At 47.8% G+C, this 23916-nt stretch overlaps 1 protein-coding gene across 2 annotated transcripts in view; it reads right to left on the bottom strand.

Annotated features, from left to right (window-relative positions):
- ACAP1 (ArfGAP with coiled-coil, ankyrin repeat and PH domains 1) overlaps window positions 1–23916 on the bottom strand; it is a 100967-nt gene that overhangs the window by 46696 nt on the left and 30355 nt on the right. For both annotated transcript variants that reach the window (XM_069215501.1, XM_069215502.1), the window contains exons 2-7: window positions 7325–7382; window positions 5098–5217; window positions 4932–4985; window positions 4210–4268; window positions 2872–3055; window positions 409–453 (exon numbers count right to left, since the gene is read on the bottom strand). In XM_069215501.1, coding sequence (XP_069071602.1) covers window positions 409–453; window positions 2872–3055; window positions 4210–4268; window positions 4932–4985; window positions 5098–5217; window positions 7325–7382 — 520 coding nt within the window. The remainder of the gene's footprint in view (window positions 1–408; window positions 454–2871; window positions 3056–4209; window positions 4269–4931; window positions 4986–5097; window positions 5218–7324; window positions 7383–23916) is intronic.

The raw sequence follows: 23916 nt of genomic DNA on the forward strand, positions 1-23916 counted from the left end.
GGAGGAGTTTGAAGCAGAAAACAATGCAACTGCAAACAACAACAAAAGGAGAAAAGTCAAGAATAATGAGAAAGGAGGACAATGGACGAAAGGGCAAGAGATGAGGGAGGCACAAGAGACCAAGGGAGAGCGGTCAAACAGAAGCAAGTTATAAGGGGGGACTGGCAGAGACTCCCACCACAGCCCTCTGGGGTCTTCGACCCCGCCCGCAAGCACTGGGTTCTGGAAAGAGCCTTGCGACACCTCTGGCGCAGAATGGAGCTTTGGTGTTCCTTAACCACAGACACAGAGATATGATATCCTAATCTCTCAATATCCCTCTAGCCTCTCAGATCTCCCCTCAGTTTAAATGAACATGTCCCACCCAACCCTCCCCACCTGGTCTGAAAAAGACAGAGGCAAACTCACAAACTGCAGGATTTCGAACTTCTTCTTAGACTGGATGGAGTTGATCTGAAAATCAAAAGAAGGTAGAGGTTGAGTTTTTCCTGTTTAAATAAATCAACGAAACTGCCTTTTGGAAAGTTACTTACCTGTAAGATTGGTCTTCAGCGCAGGAACTTTGGTGGGTAAAAAGCTGTGTGCACTTTCATCTACTGCATCAGGCTGTGGACGGGGAAGCGTGCAATTACATCTAAGAGCCCATGTTTAAGAGCAACTCACGAACTGGCAGCGACTGGCAAATATACCCACTGAAGCAAAGGCAGAGGGAACCAAGCAAGACGACAATAAGGGCTGTACCAGGACAGTGAAAGGCGATTCCTTGGGTGATGTGTGCTACAATGCAGGACATTCTCCGAGATGATACGCCTATTGGGAGGTGCGAGGTGGGCATATCTTCAAGAAATGGAAGGAAATCAGTGGTGCTCAAGTTCTGGAGTAGGTGAAGGCACACAGGAGGAAGGGCAGTGAATGAGAGGCTTATCAGAGGTGACACCAAAGTTGAGGGGGGAGTGTTGGGGAAAGGGGGAGGTCCAGGAAGCCAGCCGGGCAGAAGCATGGAGTCGAGCCAACCCTAAAGGAATGAAAGAGGTGCCAGAGGTTGCCAAGCGGGAGCAGAGATGGGGAAGGCACACGGCTGGAGGATGGTGTGTGGCAAAGGGTCAGGATACCAGTCTGGAGCGAGAGGAGATGGGTGGGAAGGTGGGAAGTAGACGGGGAAGGGAGGAACACAGACGTGTGCCAGTGGTACCCCAGCAGAGGGAAGGGGAGCCGTGGCAGGGTACCAATAAAGGAAAGGAGAGGAAAGCGGATACCAGGGAAAGGTGGTAGTAAAACTTGTGTGGATGGAAGTGCAGAGGGTGTAGTTATATCAATAACAAGGATGGAGGGCTGGCAGGGATAACATCTAGGAGAAAGGGGTCTGAGGAGGCGCAGTGACCATCATCTAGAAGGAAGGAAGACGGTCGCTGGGATACCACCCAGGAGGAATAGGTGGGAAAGAGCCAGGATAACCATAAAGGAATAAAAGCAGAGGCCGGAATACCCATAAAGAAGAAAAGGGAAGAGTGCGAGGAGGGCAGCCAGGAGAAAGGGGATGGTGGAGATGTGGAGGCCACGATCTCAAAGAAAGGGAGATGGGGAGCAGATATTCCTGTGCTAGAATAAGGGACAGAGTGGCAGGAATGTTTATACATAAGGAAGGGGCGTAGGTGGCAGAGATATAAACAGAGAAGAAGAAGAGTGGCTGGGATACCAATGAAACGCGGAGATGGCATTGGGGATACCCTCGTGGAAAATAAACCAACAAGCCAGTAGCACGCAACTCTGCCTCAAAGCCTTCTCTACTCCAGATATCCAGCACCTCAAACACTGCCTGCACCTCACCCAGTCCTGGATGTCCAGCACCCATTGTTAGCTTAACCCCATGAAAACAGAATTCCTGATATTCCCTAGGAACAACATCTAACAACTAGTTCACATGTGGCTCAGCACATGAACTCGGAAGGTCTCAATGCCACCTTTCACCCTATTTCAAGTCACTCAATTCATTCTGGACACCGACCTCATCCCCAAGCAACACATCGCCAAGACAACTAAGACGGTCGGACCAGCTCGCTCTACTAAAAAAGTAAAACCACTCCTACCAAAGAGTGACTCCAGAACTGTGTTTAAGTCCTCCTACGGTTGCACCTACGTGGTGGAAACATTTTGCTCCCAAACACCACAATGTCCCCCAACCCTTGTGAAGTTATGGACATTTTACCTCATTAAGAAATATGACATCACTCCCACTTTGATGAAACTCTATTGACACACTCTTGACAAACCACACCTTCTTCATAACCGACTGCATCGTCTACAAAGCCATCATGACTCGCACCTGTGCGTATGTGGCTGAGAACTCACTATGGGCCATATTTATGAACATATTTTCCCATAGAGACAGAATGGGTAAAACTCTTTGATACATCTGGCCCTTAGTTACTTTAAGCACATCTGCATCCAGGTCCCCAGCAGACGGGAGAGGAAATAAGTGCAGTACAGAAATAAGATGGGCAGCAGGTCTTCTCGGTTTATCCATCCAGGATCTGGAACAATAAAACTATTTAACAGGACCACTCCAACCTTGCTCTAATTCAAGAAAGGGCTGAAAACACACTTCTTTAAAGAACACTACATCACGATGCAGGAAGTCCCTCGTAGACATTGCCTTTGACTCTATGAAGCACGCTGCTGCATTTCAGCTATACAAATATCACGCACATACCTACAAACATGGAAGGGAGAGTTTGGTAGGGACACCCAAATATACGAGGAAAATTGGCAGGTATACCCAAAAAAGTGAACGGGGATAGCCATGGAGAAAAATACAGGTGACAAGCAAACACTTCCGTAGTGGGGTATCAGTGTTGACAGTGATGCTCTCACCTCCAGCACATAGTCCAAGGCCTTGTCACGAAATGCTTTGCGTGCAGTCTGTAGAGCTCCACTGGCTTCGTCCACTTCATGCTGCTTCTTCCGTGGCACCTCTGCGTTATGCTGTAGCGCAGCCTCCAGCGACTCGCTGCTCTTGTCAAAGTCTTTCCTCGTGTCTTTGAACTTCTTGATGTCCCTAAAAAGTGGGTCGGGGGTTCATGAATTGGAAAACTAAATGAAGACAAGTGAACCAGCCAGGGTGTTCACTACAGAGGCTTCACAACATGAGATTGGAAGAGGTAGGTGCATGTGCAGAAGGCAAGGATACATCCTGTGAGTACTTTAGTGATTTCATACGATCCAGCAAATTCCCAGCTCGATCAAACTCCTATCTTCCCCTGCGTTGGCTTGCTTTCCTCTCTTGACTGTGTCTTCCACTTGGATCAACGTAGGAAATAAATCAACACAGTATCTTGCCTTATCTACAGAAAACAAGCTCATGACATCAAAGGCCACAAGGACCACTTAGACGAGGCTCAGGAACTAAACATTTCATGATCCACCTGGGGAGAAGTAATACCATTGTCTCATTCACAGAGTCTCCTGAGCTTTTAAAAATGGCTGGCAGCTCATAGCCAACTTGAGGAAGGAAATCAAAAACCAGCCAAAGCTGCTTCCCATTGGCCTGTCTTGAACATACACTTTTGGAGACTTTGGATTTATTATAACTGGATTTGGAGTACAGGCCAAAACTTTGTGCGCTGAGCATGGGAATGTGGTCAAAGAACCATCTCGTTGGGATCTAGAGTGCACTTGGAGGATCATCCTCACTGTACTTTTGCAGTATTTCAACCAAGTCCTGTGATTGTTCCATAGCACACGATGCGACACCTGATCTGAATTGGTTATGCTGTTTGCCACTTATTAGTTACTTGGGCACCATAAGAGGCACAAGCAAAGGCTATGATGCCCAAGATGCAGAAGAGATAGATTGTCTATGGGAGAAGTAAAACTACAAGATGCTCCTAAAACATCTGGATAGTCGAACCATGTGGGCAAGGAGTTACGGCACAAGCTAGTGCATCCTGGGCCCTACTACAAAGTTTTATCCTCAAGAACTGTGTTTGGAGAGGTCTTCGATAGCCCACCACTTCCAACCAAAATTTAAAGACCCAGATACAAATTGACTGCCAACCTGCCTCTGAAGAACCCACCAAAAACGTATTAAGTCAATTTCAAAAGTCTTCTCTCTGCCAATGGATGCATTAGCATCAGCCCACAGCCCACTGCTGCACTGCCAGGCATGCCTTCTTTCCTAATACAAGATGACTGCTGGCCACCAATACTTACTCCTTGATTAGGGTTTGCAGGTGCAACCTGCAAGAGTCTTGTGTGGTTTCCAACAGATCCTGAAATGCAGAGAACATAGATGGTCAGTTCTTGCTTACATATTGATAGAAACAATATTCTATTTCCATTTGCACACCCTTCCACCTTCTCTTTCTCGAAAACCCAGATCATGCAGCAGTGCCCAGCCTTGTCCCACCCATCTATTTATGCATCCATCTCTCAGAAACTACTTTAGACCGCAAATCTCAATGAAACTGCCCATCCACAATGACCCATCTACGTCCACATCCGTCCACAAACCCCGTTACCTCCAGTACCTCTCTTTTACTTAGTAGTCTACCTCTCCATCTGCACATTATCATTTGCTCCCAAACCCGTTCTGAGCATCTCACCATGTGTCCACATGTAAGCCAACCGCCTCCTTGGATTCCCTTCTGCAAATGACTCTCCAGTCCTCCTCCACTTCACACCTCGTCTCCTGCACTCTGCCTCAACGTTTTCATGCTCATTCATACAGTCAAGTCACAGCACACCAGTTCCTTACCTCTACATATTCTTCACTCAGATAAACCAGACCAAAGGTCTCCTTACACACCCCAATCTGTTACTGAGGCGTTATCCCTGTCCGCGTTTGAAATGAAGGACCTATCCCTCTCTGCCCACCCAGTCTCTTCCACGCCTCACCTCGGTTTGTCCTCCAGTGGTCCAGTCAGCTTGCTTACCTTGTGGCTATCAGTCATCTTATTCAGTCCACTGGAGAACCTCTCCAAGCTCTCCTTCAGGGGGTGAGAGAGAAGACAGACATCAGGAAACACTGAGGCACCTGGGCGCCCCCAGCCAACCCGAAACCTCAGCTGGAAAGGAGATCAGTCTCCACATCATACTTACGTTCAGCATGGTGTCATCGCCGGAGGTTTGGGAGAGTTCACGGATTCCATTGACAAATAACTTGCTGTTTGTGCAATACTGCCGGCCCGTCTCCACCATCCCTGAGCACAGCTTCACAAGCTGCAAGAAAGTTCAAACAGGCATCACTAGAAGGGGTGTTCCCTTCCTAATTGCGAGTCGCAGTCCTGTGTATGATTGTTTTGTCACTGCAAAATAATTGCAGTTAGCACCAGTTTCAAACTGGTGCTAACCCATTTGCAAACGCGAAGGGGTTCCCATGGGACCCGTTCCCCTTTGTGAATGGCAGCGAAAACATTTTTTCAGAGCAGGAAGTGGCTCTGAAAAAATTAAAAGAAAACTTTCCATTTTTTGTTTTTGAAATGCATCTTGTTTTCCTTTAAGGAAAACGGGCTGCATTTAAAAAAAAAAAAAACTGTTTTATTTAAAACCAGTCACAGACATGGTGGTCTGCTGTCTCCAGCATGCCACCATCCCTGTGAGGGCAGCCATTCCCAGTGGGGTCACAAATTGTGACCTACCTCATTAATATTCAAGAGGTAGGTCATTTGTGACCCCCTTGCGAATCGCAAACAGTGTCATTGACACTGTTGTACATATGATTTTGCGACTCACAAATTGCGAGTCGCTCTGACTCGCAAGTTGCGAGATGCAAAACCTGTATTTCGTACATGTGGCCCCTAATTCCTAACACAAGTCACTGTTTGAGAGGGAGACTGTCCTGCATGGCTATAGTGTTTTATAGATTTTTCAACAACTTCTTAATTTGTGGGATATGACAGAGGGAGAAATGCAGCATAAAGGAATTAAAGAGAGCTTATGAAAAAAGACCCAATGAGCTTTAAAAACACAATACAACACATAAGGCCGCCAAGTATTCCTTCGGGTGGATAAACCCCCATTCCCGGGCTAGGTGTAACGGTTTCTTTAAATCCAATTCATGTCAAGCTCTGCCTGTTCTTTCAACCGCAATGCGTGTTAAATGGACAGTGTCAAAACCATCCCGCAGAGCGTTGAAATGTCCCAGGTCCATGTGTGCGTATCTCATCCACTCCAGGTTTTCTTCTTTGAATGTTGGTGCAGAATTTGCAATGTAATAAACAGGTCTCCAGGTATGGCATCTAAAAGTGAGGAAAAACCTGGACTGGATAAGCCACTGCAATGAGGTTCAATGAAACGTGCAAGAGATGACCCTTTGAGGAGGCCAGAAGCAGTAAGTAAAGTTGTGTCTTTGGGTTCTTCTCTTCACTCCTGACCAAAGTTACTGGCACCGTGTGGTTTAGGAACAATAATGTCCCACATTGTTTAGAAAGTATTGCTTGGGAGATATAGCTGAAAGTCCATGCTGTAAGTGCTCTTTAAGGAATATTAGTTACCACTGAATTTCTTGACCAAATGTGCATTAAAGTTCACCATTTCTCACAATACTTCCCTTACAAATCCTAGTGAAGTCATCTGCAAGCTACATCTGTTCTGTCACCCTGAGTGGCTAGAGAAATTGAGAATGCAACATCAGACCTGCAGACTTAAAAACACAAACATTTTCTCCTTGTGTGGGAGGAGGCGGAGCCTCAGAGGAGAAGCTGGGGGTGTGGCTGTCACCGTCAGAGCTGCCTGTGGAGTGACACTGGAGGGGGCGATGAGCCCTAGAGAGCGGATGGCCACTCCTGCCCTAAAGCACAAAAGACTTCAGAAGCCGCCTTTGGGTTGTGCCAAGGGGAGGTTCTAAAATATGTAATGGACTACCTGGAAACCCACTCTCAGTGGGAGTTTTCAGTTCACCTGGCGCTCACTGTGTGATATCAACTCTTCACCGCGTGACCATGTGAAGACGCTGATGTCATGTGGCACGCTGTGCAACATTTACCATAATTTACAAAACTCCTTGGTGGAGACCATCCTTCGGTCCCTACTGCCCTCATCTCTAAAGACAAACAGATTACCTCCCTCATTTTGGTCTTGGCAGCGGATAGGTATATATATACTCTTCCACGCTGTTCTCCGACCCTTGAGATACGAATGTGGTATCTCAAGTCCTCGTTGTCTGTTCCGTTTCCCATCACAGGTGTCTCTATAACTGAGCCCAGTGCATGTTGCAGCAACTCCCAGCTCTGTCTTTCTTGGTGGGCATGGGTCATTGGGACCCCAGAGCTGTCTCCCTACCACCCCTGCGCAGTTCCCCCTCTTCCTCCTTCCATGGCAACCTTACCTTGTCCAGGCGTGTCTCGAGTTCTGACACATCGCACTCCACCCCCTCGATGGCCGACCTACAGGGAGAAGGACAGAAGGTTCAAATTCAGGAGCGAGGCGGACGCTGGAAGACATCTTTCCTTTCAAGCAGGTATTAGTTTATCTTTTAGTTGCATTGCATCTACAGAAAGGGAGCTCAGACTTCAAGCATCATGAACCAGACCTCTGGCATCATCCAGGTGTTAGACATCAAGCATCAAGGATCAGACCTCATACTTCACACAATTATCAGACATCAAACATCAAACATCGGGGTGGCAATCTTAAGCATCCTTCAGGTATCAGACATGAAGCATCAGCATTATTAAGGTATCAGACATCACGGATCAAGGTTCAGCCCTCAATCATCAGTCAGGTATCAGCATCAAAAGTCAAGGATTAGACCTCAATTATCTTTCAGGCCTCAAACATCCAGCTTCAGGCATCAAGTATTATTCATCGATCAGACATCCAGAAGCAGATTAATAGAGGGCAGACATCTTCAGCAGCCATAGAAATACTTTATATATATGGGCTCCTATAGGTATCATTACTGAAAGTTAAAATGCTGAGTGGTGGCTTCATAAACCAACATGTGATTGTCAGAGCGCGAGGGGACTTAATCGTGTAGCTCCCCAACAGTGATGTCACCAAAGAAGAGGACCGGGGTCCTGTGCTGCAGGTAGATCCCACTTTGACCCCCACCTCTGCAAATGACTGCCAAGTCTAGCTGTTAGTACATTCCCTCTCTGCATGCCATTGCACAGAGTAGGGTGGAACGTCCCTGGTGTTGTCGCTATGCGACATCCAGTTCTACATTTCATCATTCTGGTCAACCCCGCATGTTCTCTGGTGCAGGGGGGCTCATATCAACAGTTCCCTCATAGGTGCTACAAGTTCTGTATGTTGTTTGCAAACATAGGCCTCACATTGCACACAGGAAGTCTCTAATGTCGCAGCACCTAGCATTTTGCCTCTCGAAGCATGAAATACGTGAATAGCTTGCTCCGCCTAAAACGGTTCACACTTTTTTTTACAAGTGAAAGTTGTGAGAGTGGTAGAAACTCGTTGTCATCATCTCAGCTTGGCACCTGCTCATATATGCTTGGGGAATTGTGTCATGTGACTTTTACTATAAACTTGTGTATGTTAGGGCGCAGGTGCGAGCCTTGCCTGTACTTGCCCAGCCTGTCCCTCCGCCCCTCGGTTTCAGTAGGATCCCTGGCCATTTGAGTTTGTTTCTCTGACAGAACCATTCCAAGGGTCAAACCACCAAACAGCTTGTGGCAGCTGGTCTGGGGTACAGGTCTTTGTAGATGCCTCCCTAAGCGGGGATACTGTCTGATGGCGCTCCCTGATAAGAGCTGAGCAACTTGACAAAGTAAGGCCTGATAATTCTCGCATGTGAATGAGTGTGTGTGGGGAGTGATTATATAGGAGGTCAGGCACTTGGATTTGAGAATCCCCCTGAATACTGTGTCAGAAGTTTGAAGGGTGCTTCACAGAGTGAGTGGTAGGGGAACAGGGTCCCTTTCCCCCTCCGCGGCCTCTCCCCCTGTGCCGCCTCCTCTCCCTCCACGCCCCCTCTCTTCCCTACATGTAACACTGTCTCCAAGTGTTGTGTTTCTGGTTTGAAACCAAACCACATCCTCTTCAATGCAGCAGGAAGGAGTCCTTGGGTTATTTTTTCCCAGGATGAAGCCAGTTCGAAAAGCTCAGCCAGTGGCCCATGGGAGAGGTCCCCTGGACATGGATCTGAGTCGAATAGAAGGGGCACTGCTTATGACCTTCACAAGGGTCTTCATTCATCTGCCACCATCATTTTCTGTACCCAACTATGCCCAAGGAGCAGATGCCCATTAACAGCCACCCTTTGCCTGGAGACTGGGTCTGATACTCATGTGCACTGGACATTATAAGATGCCGGACATCCCCAACGAAACAAGAGGCACTCTGCACGTCTTAGATAACTCAGTTCGCTAGAGTTGACCAACTGCTTCAGTAAAATGCACTTCATGATGACCAATTCCTTTCCAAGGTTTGGGGACAGTTTTAAATTTGAGCATCCACTTGGTTGGTGCCCAACCTTTCACTCTTTTGGAATATAGCCTTGAACTGCGGACCAGCTAATCTAGTTCACCTTTCTACTGCGGGAGGCTCTTTGTAGAGGAAATGGCTGAGCGAGAAGCAGAAAGCTGGGCTCTGTCCCCTGAAGTAGGGAATATATTCCAAGAATGAGGAAAAGGGCCTGTTGATCTCTGAACCGAGTGGTGTGCATACTAAATATCGAAGTCAGAATATGGATGGTACTAAATATTGAGAACAAAATATTAAATATATATATATATTGACAGACAGGTCTAGATTTTCTAAGCCTAAATCCACATATATGCAGGCCCACTGGAATTATGCAACTGTGCAGCTACTGCGATATTCACATAATTGTAGATTTGCCGAATTTGCCACATAAACCATCATCTACCGAATAATCTGTAAATTTTAAGGAAAAAAAATTTTTCTAGCTCAAGCGGATAAAAAGTTACTAAAGATGCAGCGACACATGTTACCACACCATGGAAGGTCCTTTACAAATGCTGAAAAGTTACATTTCTGTTGCCTATTGCTATATTTGGGTGTTAAAGTAGTACTAATGAGGGGAAACCAATGCCCAGAGAGTGTGTAAGCAACTTAGAATCTGACAAAATGATAAAGTAATACTATGACAAAATGTGCAGCATATCTGCATTTTCTTGTTGCATAATTTACTCAACCCTGCTGCATAATTTGGTACTCACCTGCTGCACAATTCCAGTGGCCTTGTATATATGTACCTACACACTACATATATCCTCAATGTAAGTAGATGTGGAGTGAATAATAGTAAAGCTATACTTCCCTCTCGATATTTTGCCCCTCTATATTCTGTCCTCGATATTATTGGACCATGATATTCATGACGCTATTCAGCAGCACAATCGAAGCAAATAAGGTGACAGACTGCATGATGCACTGATGACTACACACAACTGCATGCCACACTCTTACCCAGTTGTCAAGACCAGAGATCTTCCACTGATGTCCAACCTGGCCCTAAAATCATGAATCGTGAGAGGAGAGCCCTTCATGACTTTTCCCATCAAGCAACATCCTTCCAGACTGCCGTGTGAGCGACGGAAGATTACAATTCACTTCTGCGGTAAGCCACTGCTGTAATGTGGCCTTCACGAGGCATCCCTTCCCCAATCCACCTCCCTGCACCTTACACTTCCTGCTTTTCTGTGGCAAGGCTGTAGCGCTCCTTACACCTTCAATATGTCCCTTTGTTGTGCTGAGACCTGCACCCTTACACTCTTCGAACATGGTCCATCACATCATACTGTGTTCCTGGGGAGGCACGGATATCTGTGTTCTGGATTGGCCCAATGCAAGCAATTCTACAGAATCCAAGAACATAGATCCTGGAATGCACCAAGTGATGTCCCACATGGCTTGCATGTCTGACTGCCCCATGCCTGCAGCTGGCAATTCCGTGGCATCGAAGAACAGAGATCCTGAAATGCACCAAGTAAGGTCCTACATGGCTTGCATGGCTGGACTGCCCCATGCCTGCAGCCTGCAATTCTACAGCATCCAAGAACATGGATCCTGGAATGCACCAAGTGAGGTCCTACATGGCTTGCATGCCTGACTGCCCAATGCCTGCAGCTGGCAATTCCGTGGCATCGAAGAACAGAGATCCTGAAATGCACCAAGTAAGGTCCTACATGGCTTGCATGGCTGGACTGCCCCATGTCTGCAGCCTGCAATTCTGTGGCATCCAAGAACATGGCTCCTGGAATGCACCAAGTAGGGTCCTACAAGGCTTGCATGCCTGACTGCTCCATGCCTGCAGCTGGCAATTCCATGGCATCCAAGAACATGGAACCTGAAATGCAATAAGTAAGGTCCTACGTGGCTTGCATGCATACGTCTATGGTCCAGGCCTTATTGCTGCACACAAAAACCACCACATGGGGCTGCTGGGACGCTCCTCTGCAACCACAGCTGCCTCCGGCTGTACATACTAAGACCACCAACCTGTAGTTGCACTGAAACACACCACCACAGTGGTTAGTGCACCAAACTGAGTTAGTCTGTGAAGGCACTGCATTGAACACTGCCTTCTTCACATAGACCAGACACCCTGTGAGCATTAGCAAGGTTGTCTAGCTTAATTTACTCAGTTGTAATAGTGCATAAATGCTCTACGCTTGAAAGGATCTTTCCACTTGTAGTTAGCAGGACTACAACTCTGGCATATAGACACTTACACCTCACAACCTGCAGAAAGCAAACCAAGCCAACCGAGGAGGTGTTTGGCATTTCAGTGAGCTTCTAGTAGGAACTGGTTATAGGGCTCCAGGGACAATGGCAGTCCCTGTCAAGAAGAAGGGGGCTGCTGTGCCTAGCCAGCAGTTTGAGGGAAGGGAGCAGGAGACAGGGTCATAGTAGGACAGAAAATAGGTTCGGTCCAAGATGCGACTGGCTTGTATTTACAATGGAGAGGTACGGGGTGTACAGTAATAATACCAAAAAAACTGCACATGCCTTGCGGGGTCGTCCTCTCCTCTTGTCATCTCTGTTTCTCTCCTGGAAGCTCCAACGCAGGTCCCAGGAAACTGCACTAACCAATCTTGGAGCTGCTTTCATGCTGGTAACCAGCATGAACTCAGCATCAGGATTGGTGGGAGCGGCCTCTCTCAACGTTCATAAGAGCACTGGAAGCCTGTGCTTCACTAACGTCGCAAGACGACCGGCCAAAGGGACATGCGCACTTTAAACAAGTGCACAGCTCCCTGCTGCTGGCACTCAGCAGCAACTGTCCCACCCCGTCCTGACACGGTTCGGGACAGGGTGCTGAAAAAATATAAAAAAGTTAAGTTTATTACCAATTTATTTTCAGTTCTGGGGGCATTTTTTCAGGAAGGGGAGACACTCTTCCACTCTCGTGGAGGGGGAGACACTGCCGGGCCCGAAATAAAAAACCCCCATTAGCGAATGAGCTAGCTGAAAAATCAGCAGCCCGTATTTTCAAATTGGGACAGTTAAAGTCACGCGGTGTATATATTTTCCAAGCTATGAGAGGCTTCATGCATCTGTGCATGCTGCCAGGAAACTTTTCTGGTAATATCAGGGAACTGAACAAAAAAACAGCCCACCGGACCATAAGAGAGGCCAATTAACAGCCCAAAAAGTCCCCCACACTGTGTGTCCAGACAACCCTTCTGGCACCGACAGTCTGCCCCACAGCATATAGGTCACTGCACTCTGTGTGTGTGGGGGGAGCCGGGGTGCTCATGTGTTCAACAGAAAGGGGGAGTTCTGGGACTGGGGGGGCGGGGGGTCCTCTCGTAACAAAACTTTAGGCGCGTGTTTCAGTCACTTTACATCCCCAATCTTTGAGGTCCGAGGTGACCATCCGAGCAGGTGAGAGACGGTGACTTCGTCATTGTGGTGCTTCCGGAGCACCCCGCGGGTGGACTTCCCGCTCAAACCTTTCCCAGCAGGCCAGGCGTCTCTAAAGGAAGCTCTCAGACCACACAAGCGCGTAAAACGGTCTCGTTTTTAATGGAAACAGTTGTGAGGCCTTTCAGTTCTCTCACTGCATGGTCGCCACACCCCCCCGTGTGATCCCTGAACTTGTACTGAAACGAGTAGGGCTGGCCTGCAGTTTACCGTAAATGATTTAAAATGTGTTGAGGTGTTCAGCAGGATGCACCCAGTGATCAATTGGTGCTTGTTATTTCCGGTACGGGGCACTCACTTAGTTTTAAAGGCCGGCGCTTATTTTTCTGCCTCAAGCATTTACTGCGCGCAAAAGTCATATCTGGGAAAGACGGAGGAAAAGAAAAACGAAAAAGCGTCACAAGAGGAAAAAGCTGCAAAAGTGAGCTGAAGGGCAGGAAGTGGCTGTAAATGGACTTAAGAGGCCCGAGATGGCTTCAGGATTAAGCCGCCTCAGTGTTCCGTGGTACTGTTTTTGGATAAACTTAGGTTTGTGTTTATGTCTTGTGGCATACACGGATGGAATAGATAACTGAGCTGTCAGCAACAAGTTGTCCATGGACCCATTTGAATAAACAGAGCTTTTCCCTTCAACAGTGCACAATAATCCCAATCAACACTCCCCCCAGCACCCACCAACGTGATGGTACATCCTGCAGGCTGCGTGTAACCTGGCCACAGGTGTTTGTTCACCTTCACGTGAAGCATTGGCTCACACAGTTGTGATTAGGCGGGTGAGGTTAGGCCGCTGGATGGATGCAGAGATGAAAGACAGACTGAAGGTGAAAGTACATGCTCGCTTTGAGTTACATAACAAATTATTGGATATTTTTTTTTTAAACAGGCATGGGAAGTGCAGGATTGGTGTGCATTTTCAGATAAAGCAATGTGATCTTATATGACACTGGCAAATGCCCCTCAACCAATTATCCAACCTCTGTTTCCCGAGGGCAGAGCTATGTCAATCAGTCGATCAATCAGTGATTTATAAAGCGCAGTAATCACCCATAGGGTCTCAAGGCGCTGTTTGTGGGCCTGCTGCTCAGTCAAAGAGCCCGGTCTTGAGATCCTTCCTGAACTGCTTCAGTGATGCGGTCTGCCTGAGCTTGAGTTGTAGCATGTTCCATGTCCGGGCTACCAGGTAGGTGAAGAATCTTCCTCCTGCTGTGTTTTTCCGGAACTTGGGGATAGCTGCAAGGGTGAGCTGTCCTCGAGTTTGCACCAGTAAAGCAGCCAAGGAAGCAAGTTATTACTTCAGTCTGTGTATGATTGTGCAAGGCATGTGTGGTGAAACCTTTTATTTAACCAAAATAACATGTCATAGGAAAAACCAACAACAAGGATGTCCTGGGGGGAGCAACCTTCTAGCGCAGTGAGATACGCATGTTGTCCCCTAGGGCGCTACATGTGTCGTGCGCTGCATCCTCATGCACTTGAAGCAGCTTCGGCTCATGTCACCTCGCATCTGTGAGGCAATTGGCTGCTTTACCAGGCCAGACAAGAGTCCTGTACACCCTGCAACCTTCTTGAGTGGAAGGAAGTCTTCAACCTGACTTTCAACCTGAGAATGCACCTCACTCTCAGGGAGATGGACGAGTAAGCAGACAGGAGAAGTGGGAAAAAAGGTTTGCCAAATGTAGAGCTGCGGCATGAGAATGGCGGCTGAAGCTGGAGCACACGAAGACATAATAAGTGGAAACATTCTGAGAAGGCCTTGGGTGTAAAAAGATGATCATGGGGTGCCGAGGGATACCTACAAACAGAGGCAGTACACCTTATCTCACCCCTCTGCTTATCAATGGCAAGGGCTCATTTTAAGTATTCAATCCAGTCCTGGAATATCCCCAGGACCACTGTGCCCAGTTCTGGAGCCTACTTCTGAAATAAAGTAGCCGGGACTGGAGGCCTCGTCCGGGGTATTGTGTCCAGTTCAGGAGGCCACATCTGAAGCTTTCTTCCCAGTTCTTGAAGCTTCAAATAGGCCATGGTGTCCAGTTTACAAGCCCTCATCACAGGCATGAGCTTGTTCTGAAGGGCACATCTGAAGTACTGTGTCCAGTTGTGCAGGGCACATTAGAGTATTGTGTCCAGTTGTGCAGGGCACATCTGGAGTATTGTGTCCAGTCCTGAAGATCATATCTGAAGTTTAGTGACCAGTTCAACAGATGTTATATGGTGCACTGCGCCCAGGTCTGGTGGCCACACCTGGAGTACTGTGTCCCGTCCGGAAGCCTCATTTGTGGTATGCGAGGTCACTTTTGGTGTATTTTGTCCAGTTCTAGAGATCTTATCTGAAGTACGGAATACAGATCAGGGAACCTCAGTATGGTGCCTTATGTTTAGTTCTGTATGCCATATCTGGGGTTTTGTGGCCAGGTTATGAGGCCTCACCTTTTGTATTTGGAGGCCTCTTCTGAAGTGCTGTGCACAGTTCTGGAAGTCACACTTGGAGTTTTGTGTCCTGTTCTTGCAGACACATCTGATATCCTGTGCCCAGTTAAGTAGGCTTCATATGGGCCATTGTGGCCATTTCTGGAGGCCACATCTGGGTTACAGGGTCAGGTTAGAGATGTTTCTTCTCAAGTAATGTGCCCAGTTCTGGGTACTTGCGTGGAGCATTATGCAAATTTCTAGAGCCCTCACATCTCTGTACCCAATTCTGGAGGTCGCACCTGGAGTATCGTGTGCAGTTCAGGAGTTTAAGTATTAGTTGATATATGCATGTGCTTGGAGCATTATATACAGTTGACGAGGCCAATTTGGGTGCCCACTTAAGGAGGCTACACCGGGAGTACTGTGGCTAGTTTTGAAGGCTCATAAGCTGGCGACGGTCTGCAGACATCCGGAGATGGGACACCACCATTAAAAACATATTTATTTCTGAAGATATTTAATTATGTTTTTATATAAACATTTTTAAAAATGTAATTTTTATAATTGATTTTATATTTTTAAATATAAAAAATATACATTAGATTGTGATTATGCTTAAAAGATTTTTTATTTATTTAATTAAAGTCGAATTAGATTTTTTTTTTTTTAAATTTGTTAAATATATTTTAAAAAATGATTACCATGCATTAAATATTTAAATTCTTAAGAGTGGTAGTTTAAACCCAGGTGTGCTAAGAGGTAAGAGTTCAAGTATCTGCACGTGTAGAGGGGAGTAAAGTGTAAAACATGGGGTACGGAGAGACATTCATAGAGCTCCTGAAGAGAGGAACAGTCCGCATTGTGAAGTGTAAAATGAGTGCAGTTCCTAATGCAGGCCCGGTGCAGTGCACGTGCATACTGCCAGGCACAGGAAGCACCGAAGAATACAAAAAATTGATGGATGGAATGCTTGGATTAATCTCAGCCACTGGTAACTACGCAGGACACATCTATCCCAGCCCATCCTTATTTTACCCATCATGCCACCTGAGTATGTATCCAGCCATATGCAAATCAGCCCTGATCCCTCTCCAATGGGAACATTCCAGCCCGAACTGCTAGGTCAGGTCCCCCCTGAACTGGAACATAAGCAACCCAGGACCAGTTACATCCTTCTTAGCTCTCATCAGGCAGGTACATCTCGTTTCCATTCACACAGTGAGTACAGAACCCAGCTCTGTGCACACCCGCCACCTCTTAGGGCATGGCACTTAAGTGTACAAAACGGTACAGCTTGGCTCCAGCGGCAACAGCAGAAGCAACAAAGTCAGGAGACTTTCTTTTTGGCCTGGCAGCCTTAGAGGCACATAGTTCATTCTAACGTGGTTTGTATAGTTTCCCGACCGCCATCCGCTAGGGGGCAGTGTTGCATAACAGTGCGATCGCATGAAACTTCCTGGTTGGCTGGCGAGCCACACAAGGCCTGCTCGTAGGTAATTTTAGCTTACCTTGAACAGTTACTTCTGCTGGGTGTAACGAAATACTTTTAGCTTAATTTTTTTTTTATATGAAGCCTTGCGGTATGGGTGATGGAGTTTCAGACTGCACTCAAAGTTACAGTTAATCACCCAGTTGACCTGTCAATCACCCCTCCTATAAGTCCTCAGGAGCACTTTGCTGTTTCAAATCATCGCTTCAGATGTCAGTCCAGTAGGCTCAAAGGAAGCGAATCCATACTACAAATCCCAGAATGCATTAGGCTGCCAAGTGAAAGTTCAGAACTAGAAACATACAGTGCCTTAAACTGAAATACACTTGTAATGGGGGACGAGGGTTACTGTCAGTCCATTTAAAGCACCGGATGTACCCACAGAAGAGACTAAATAGTTACTGCTTCACAGAATGCTTCAGCTGTTCTAATTATCACACCCGGGATCCGCAATTTATATCTGTGCAACATGTTTGAAATTGTGGCCGCAAAGATTGCTGCGTTTCCTTTTCTGATTTATTAAAATGAGAAAAAATGTAAGAAAAAAAGGTAAAACGTGTATAAACATGGGGCCGCATCCCCTATCTGAAGCCACCGAAAATGACCGAGAAAGATAGTATGGTAACTCGTCAGTGGTGTAAACAGAAGCGGAACAGAACTGGCAAGAACGGAGTAGCTTGGCAGCGGACTGGTGGAAGCATGGTTCTGGTGCCGAACCAGTGCTTAATTTGTAAATAAAAACGTGCTGGTGCCCTAAGCCTTCCTCTTAAACACGCAGCTACACGGGCGCAATCCTGAAGCCTTCTCGGGCCTCTTCAATCCATTTACAGCCACTTCCTGCCCCTTCAGCTCACTCTTGCAGCTTTCTTCTCTTGTGACGCTTTTTCGTTTTTCTATTCCTACGTCTTTCCCAGATGTGTCTTTTGCTCGCAGTAAATGCTTGAGGCCGAAAAATAAGTGCCGGCCCTCAAAAATAAGTGCCGGTGCTCCGCACCAGAAACAACAAGCACAAATTAAGCACTGTGCCGAGCCACCTCGATCAGTCACTGAGAGCACAAGGGTGGTTGTCACGCTGCATGCTTTCTGTGCCAGATTCCAGCATGGCCCAACCATCACACCGTCCTCAAGTAATGAAACAGCACAGCAAAGACTGAAAAGCAAGCACATGAGGAGAATGTGCCATGCCATGTAGGAGACGTGACGTCAGGAAGAGAGAGAGGGACTGGGGACCTGGAGGACTCGGGCACTTATGCTGTGTAGGTCTGTATAGCGCACTATCACCCAGGAAGGCATCCTGGCGCTGAGCAGGTGTGAGTCTAGCCTGATCTAGGGAGGCTCGACAGCCAGTTCTCATATGTGCAAGCAGAAGTCCGCACATGTCTGGAAGGTCGTGAAAGCAGAAGCAGTATCCCAGGCCAGAGTTATAAAGTGCCCTGAAAGTGTGGGTGAGGAGTCTGCGTTGTGCACGTTTGGGTACAGGGAGCCAGTGGGGCTCCTTTGGGTGTGATGTAATGAGAGTGCAGTGTGGGAAGTTGAGTGTTTCTGGCGACAGAGTTCTGAATGGTCTGAAGCCATCTGGTGAGTTTTTTGTTGATCCCGGTATAGAGGGTGTTCCCGTAGTCCATCTTGCTTGTGACCGGGGCATGCATGACACTTTTAAGGCTGCTTATTGTGCAGAGAATGCTCAAAACTCTACCTCAGGAGAGGAGCTGGATAGGATAACACTGAGATAGTACTGAGTGATTCAAAACCAGGGAGGAAGGGACAGGGTCATAGTGCATAGTGAGTTAGGGCAAAGCTGGAGACTGTGTCAAAGAGCAATTGACGTTTACAATCAAAACCAGGATTTCCCTGCAGGTGCAAGTGAAGAGGAGGGCCAAGAAAGGCGAAGAGGGAGGGAAAGGGATGGGCTAGAAGGACTTGGGTGTGACAGAGGGGCGTAGAGCGGGTGACTCTTGGCACCGCCCTCACTGAAACACAGCAGCTCATATCTGTCTTTTTTGTGGTCCTGGTGACTTCCTGTCACTCCTACTCGGTGCATCAGACCTGCAACCGCATCCTTCCACCCCGGTAACGGTTGCCTAGCAACGCAGTCAGTGATCACCTCTAAGAGGATAAGGAAGTTTCTGGGGTACGCGCCTAACTCCCCCTGCAGCACCCTAGCAGCCAGATCAAGACTGGCACTGCCAAGCACATAAGATGGCACATGCACTGCCAGCGGGCTAGAGCAAACATCTATACCTGGTAATAAGGGACACAATGTTGCAAAGTCAATATGATACAGCAAACAGTGTGCCACAATCAGCCGTGGTGCGCTTGCCATAAATAGGGCAAATGTCCAGCAACAAGGCGAAGCCAACACTGGGTAGTAGGCAGCAATGGTGCAGACACCAAAGGATAACAAGGTGGCACTATCAATGAGACAGAGCTAACAATGGAGCACACGACTGAGTGGAGCATACGCCTAACAATGGGGCAGAGCCAACAGTGGTGCACACGTCGGAGCGATACATACACCTAATAATGGGGTAGAGCCAATAGGGTAGCAAACAGTGAGCAATGCACAAACTAACAATGTGGCAGAGCCGACAGTGAAGCACATGACTGAGCGATGCACACTCCTAACAACGGGGCAGAGCCAACAGTGAAGCACATGACTGAGCGATGCAGCTAATAATGGGGATAGAGACATTAGGGGTGCACACGACTGAATGGTGCACACCCCTAACAAAGGGTAGAGTCAACAGTGGTGCACAAAAGTGAGCGAAGTAGAAACTAACAGTGGGGCAGAGCCAACAGTGGTGGACACGACTGAATGCTGTACACGCCTAAAAATGGGGCAGAGCCACCAGTGGTGCACACGACTGAGTGCTGCTTATGCCTAACAATGGGGCAGAATCAAGTGATGCACATGACTGGGCGCTGCACACGCCTAACAATGGGGCAGAACCAACAGTGGTGCACATGAAAGAGTGCTGCACACGGCTAACAATGCGGCAGAGCTAACAGTGGTGCACACGCCCACCAATGATACCCAAGCATAAATGCCACACAAAACGATGTGGCAAAGTCAAGAGTGAGAAAGCCCAACAAGTTCAGCAATGGGGCAGGTTAGCAAGTGAGCTGTAACTTCCACAAAGGAGACAGTTTTGTTTTTCACCCACACATGCTAAGTTATCCAGAGAAGAGAAGGCACAAGTCCTGGTGAAAGCCTGAAGGCCTCATTAGACAGGGCTCTCAGTAGGCTGAAACAAGTTGCCCTATCTCTTGAGTTGAATTAATCCGTTTCACCACTGGGGACAGAAATGGAGGCATGTAGTCTACCAGGAAGTAGTTTTAACAGCACTCGCCCCTCTGCAACTCCTTCAACTTTCAACTGAAAACCTAACCTTATAGATAGTGGTAGCTAACCAGCTTCAACAGTAGAACTGTACCCCGTTAGAGACCCCTGTAAGGATGGGCTTACAATGAAGCATGCCACCTAAGGGTGGGTGAGACAAGCCATCCTTGAGGACATCAGGTCTCCAACATCATAATTTAGATCCACGTTCGTGCAAACATTTTTGACTAGGAATACTCTGTTTTTATATTAAGCCATTAAAGTCTCAAAACAGTTTGTAAATAACCAAAGCTGATAATATTAGAACGTCATGTTGCCATAAAGCAGTGTTGCCTCCCTCTCTCTCCACAGGCCACTCTGTATCTCCCCTTCTAGGATACACTGTAGCATTTACCTGCAATAACATGACTGGGTTGTTTTTTTGTTAACTGCTTCCACTGTAAACAGCAACCCATGCACAGCCACAATGTAACTCAGCCAGAAGTATTAGACCTGTGAACCTAGCGGTCAGCGCCTGCTCAGGTGGTCTATGCGCCTAGAAATTCTTGCATAGAGGTCTAACCAGGTCACACCAATGCGGGCTCAGGTGGTCTACGCGCCTAGAAATTAATATATAGAGATCTGACCAGGACACACAGCGCCCGCTCAGGAGATCTATGCAACTCGAAATTTACGAGGGTTAAAGAAGCCAGGAGGCCAGAGGAGCTTCACCGTGAAGGGATCCAGAGAAGACGTTCAACCTGCCCAGCGTTGCATTCTGGACCTTGCAATGTTTTCCACATCGCAAATAAAAGCCCACAGCGAGCCAGCACGGCAGCTGCTTTTGGGCAAACACTTGGGACAGGCAGAATATCTCTTGCATAGCTTGGGGCCACGTGGCAGGTGTGTGACCCCCCGAGCACCTGGCGCGACCCTGTGTCTATCCCTGTGTTTGCCCCCCTGGTCCTCACCCTTTCTTCTTTCTATCCGTTCATGTGACCTCTAGGCCTCATTAAGCCCTCACACCGAAGGAGGCGCGTAGCATCTGTGCCCTGTGATTGGTGCGTGCTGGAGTGGTGACGTCGGCATGGAATGTTGTGAGGGTCAGTAAGGGCTTGAAGCTGTGCAGGTAACTCCCTGGGCCCTCCCACCTACAGCTTGCATACTGCTTTCACCTGCCTCCAGTGCTATAAACAGAAATGCAGAAGTGCAGGTATTCACTCTTTAGAGTACCTGTGTGCTCCTGAGAAGTACAGGTACTCTCCCTTGAAATGCACTGCAGCAGTGCTGAGAAGTGCAGGTACTCTCCCATGAAATGCATTGCAGCAGTGCTGAGAAGTGCAGGTACTCTCCCATGAAATGTACTGCAGCAGTTCTGAGAAGTACTGGTACTCTCCCTTGAAATGCATTGCAGCAGTGCTGAGAAGTACGGGTATTCTTCCGTTAAATATATTGCAGCAATGCAGAGAAGTACAGGTACTCTCCCATGAAATGTACTGCAGCAGTGCTGAGAAGTGCTGGTACTCTTTCGTTAAATATACTGCAGCAATGCAGAGAAGTACAGGTACTCTCCCTTTAAATGTATTGCAGCAGTGCTGAGAAGTGAAGATACCCCCTTTAAACATATTGCATTAGTGCTGAGAAGTGCTGGTACTCTCCCATAAAATACATTGCAGCAATGCTGAGAAGTGCAGGTGCTCTCCCATTAAAATGTTTTGCAGCAGAGCTCAGAAGTGCAGATACCCCTCCATTAAATGTATTGCAGCAGTGCTGAGAAGTGCAGGTACTGTCCCTTTCAAATTAGGGAAATGCAGGTACTCAGTACCGGACAGTACCTGCCCATTAAAAGCACTGCCTGGTTCCATTGGTGCAACAGGTGCAGTGGCACCGGTTCCCATTCGACCCTGATCATTGCTATCTTTTACAACAAAAGAGCAGTCAGAGGGTCCCCCGCCTTCCTTGCACCGGGACCTGTGACGTAGTGTTTGCGCTACTTCCTGGTGCATATCTGGAAGTTGTCATTAGAAAGTTCTGTACTTGAACTGAAGTACTGCACGTGAACTCGCGAGTCCTGTGACATCACCACAAAGGAGCATGGATCACTACACGTCCCTCCCTTACTGCTGTGCCCTCCGTGGGTGACTGGGTCAGTTGCTCCAAGTCCCCCCACCCTGATACTCAGTCTGTCCTTCTTCCCTAAGTTGTTCCTCCTTCCCCTGTCCCTCCCTCCTGGCTTTTCATAATCATCCCCAGGTCCCTCCTTCATCCCTCAGTCCTGTCTCTAGTCTCCGCCCTTCTTCCCGTGCCCTTCCCTCCAGTGGTCTCCACCCCTTGTCCCTCCCTCCTACCTCTGACCCCACCTCTCCTCCCTCTCCACCCTGTGTCAGCTTTGCACCCACACAGCTGCAAGACTCCCGGCCTGGTCTTTCAGGTTTTCCCAGACGGCTCTTTCTTGATGTGTGTATTAGTGTGATAACTTTGTCAGGTGCTGTCGGTTCCCCCGGGGCACTCTCACAGGCGAAGAACCGGGCTAGGGGTGGGCGCGCCCCTTCCCACAACGGGCAAAGCGCACAGAAACACTGAATGAATAAACTTCGAACTTCAAATCCAAGTGTGACGGCCTACAGTCGTCACGCACTCAGACGTGACGTAAACATACCAAACTGGGGACAAACATACTCCATGCACAGCTTACAGTAGCACTGCTCACGAACACAACTATGTACCTCTCTTTTTTTTGCACAACAAATATGCATAATGTGTCATGTGACGTCACAAATATCCGCAATCGGAGGTTCCAACCAATATCAAGTCATGTTTAGTTCTGGCCTGACATCTCACTTCTCACCACGGAGAGAAGGCCTTAAGCTATGCTAGGCATACGCTGATCTTTCTACAAGCTTTTCATTGGGCAGGAGGTGTGTGCTTCCACTGAAAAAGAGTGGCTGTTTTGCCTTTTGTGAGACAAGCTATTGATAAAAGCCACTGGCCTGATTGGTTCATTGTGGAAGGTAGTACAGATGCAATGGGTCAGGGCAGGGGACAACAACGTAGGCCTGACATTAGGGTGACCAGAATTTTAAGGCCAAAAACCTGGACATTTCACAAAAAAATAGAAGAGGATCACCCCCCGCCAGCAGCAACCGCTGCAAATCCTTTTACATGGGAATGATAATAAACTCTGTTTATTATTCTTTCCAGGTGAAAGGGGCGGGGCATTGGGGGTGATGAGCTGAGAGGAGTGCACTGTGCACTCCCCTGAGAGCACATGTATGTTTGGGCGGCTGTCTTGGGCCGGCCAAACACACATGCGCACAGGACTCTCTCCAGCCCAGCAACACGGTTGCTGAGCTTGAGAGAGCCTGCACAGACTCCTAGTCTGCCTGGGAGCGCCCTGGACGGGTGCTCCCAGCCAATCCTGACGCTGCTCTGAGCAGATTGGGTGCAGGGCAGGCTGGGAACCTGTGCCTGCAGCCGCGACAGGAGAGGAGCGGTGCGGGAGCAAAGCAGGTAAGTGATTTTTTTTTAATACATTTTTTTCGTTAATCTTCTTCCGCGCCCCTTCGCGCCCCCCCCCCCCGCACCCCCCTGCGAGCCGCTCCTGAATTTTACTTCAAACAAATGCACAGAATGACAGCGCTCGGCACAAGGGAATTACAGACGAGGTCCTAAGAGCATAAATAAAGGCATTTTAAAGCCAGTATAATGCCCGTTAATTAAATTGCTTTCTGGTAATACCTGCTAACCATCTCTTCTTTTGAAAACAAAAAAAATCACCTCCCACAGTTTTCAGGCGACCCTCTCTGAAAACCGGGACATGAGCTAAATTTCCCGAAATCTGCCGGGA

Source organism: Pleurodeles waltl, chromosome 12 (genome assembly GCF_031143425.1).
Source record: "Pleurodeles waltl isolate 20211129_DDA chromosome 12, aPleWal1.hap1.20221129, whole genome shotgun sequence".
In the NCBI taxonomy this organism is placed as follows: domain Eukaryota; kingdom Metazoa; phylum Chordata; class Amphibia; order Caudata; family Salamandridae; genus Pleurodeles; species Pleurodeles waltl.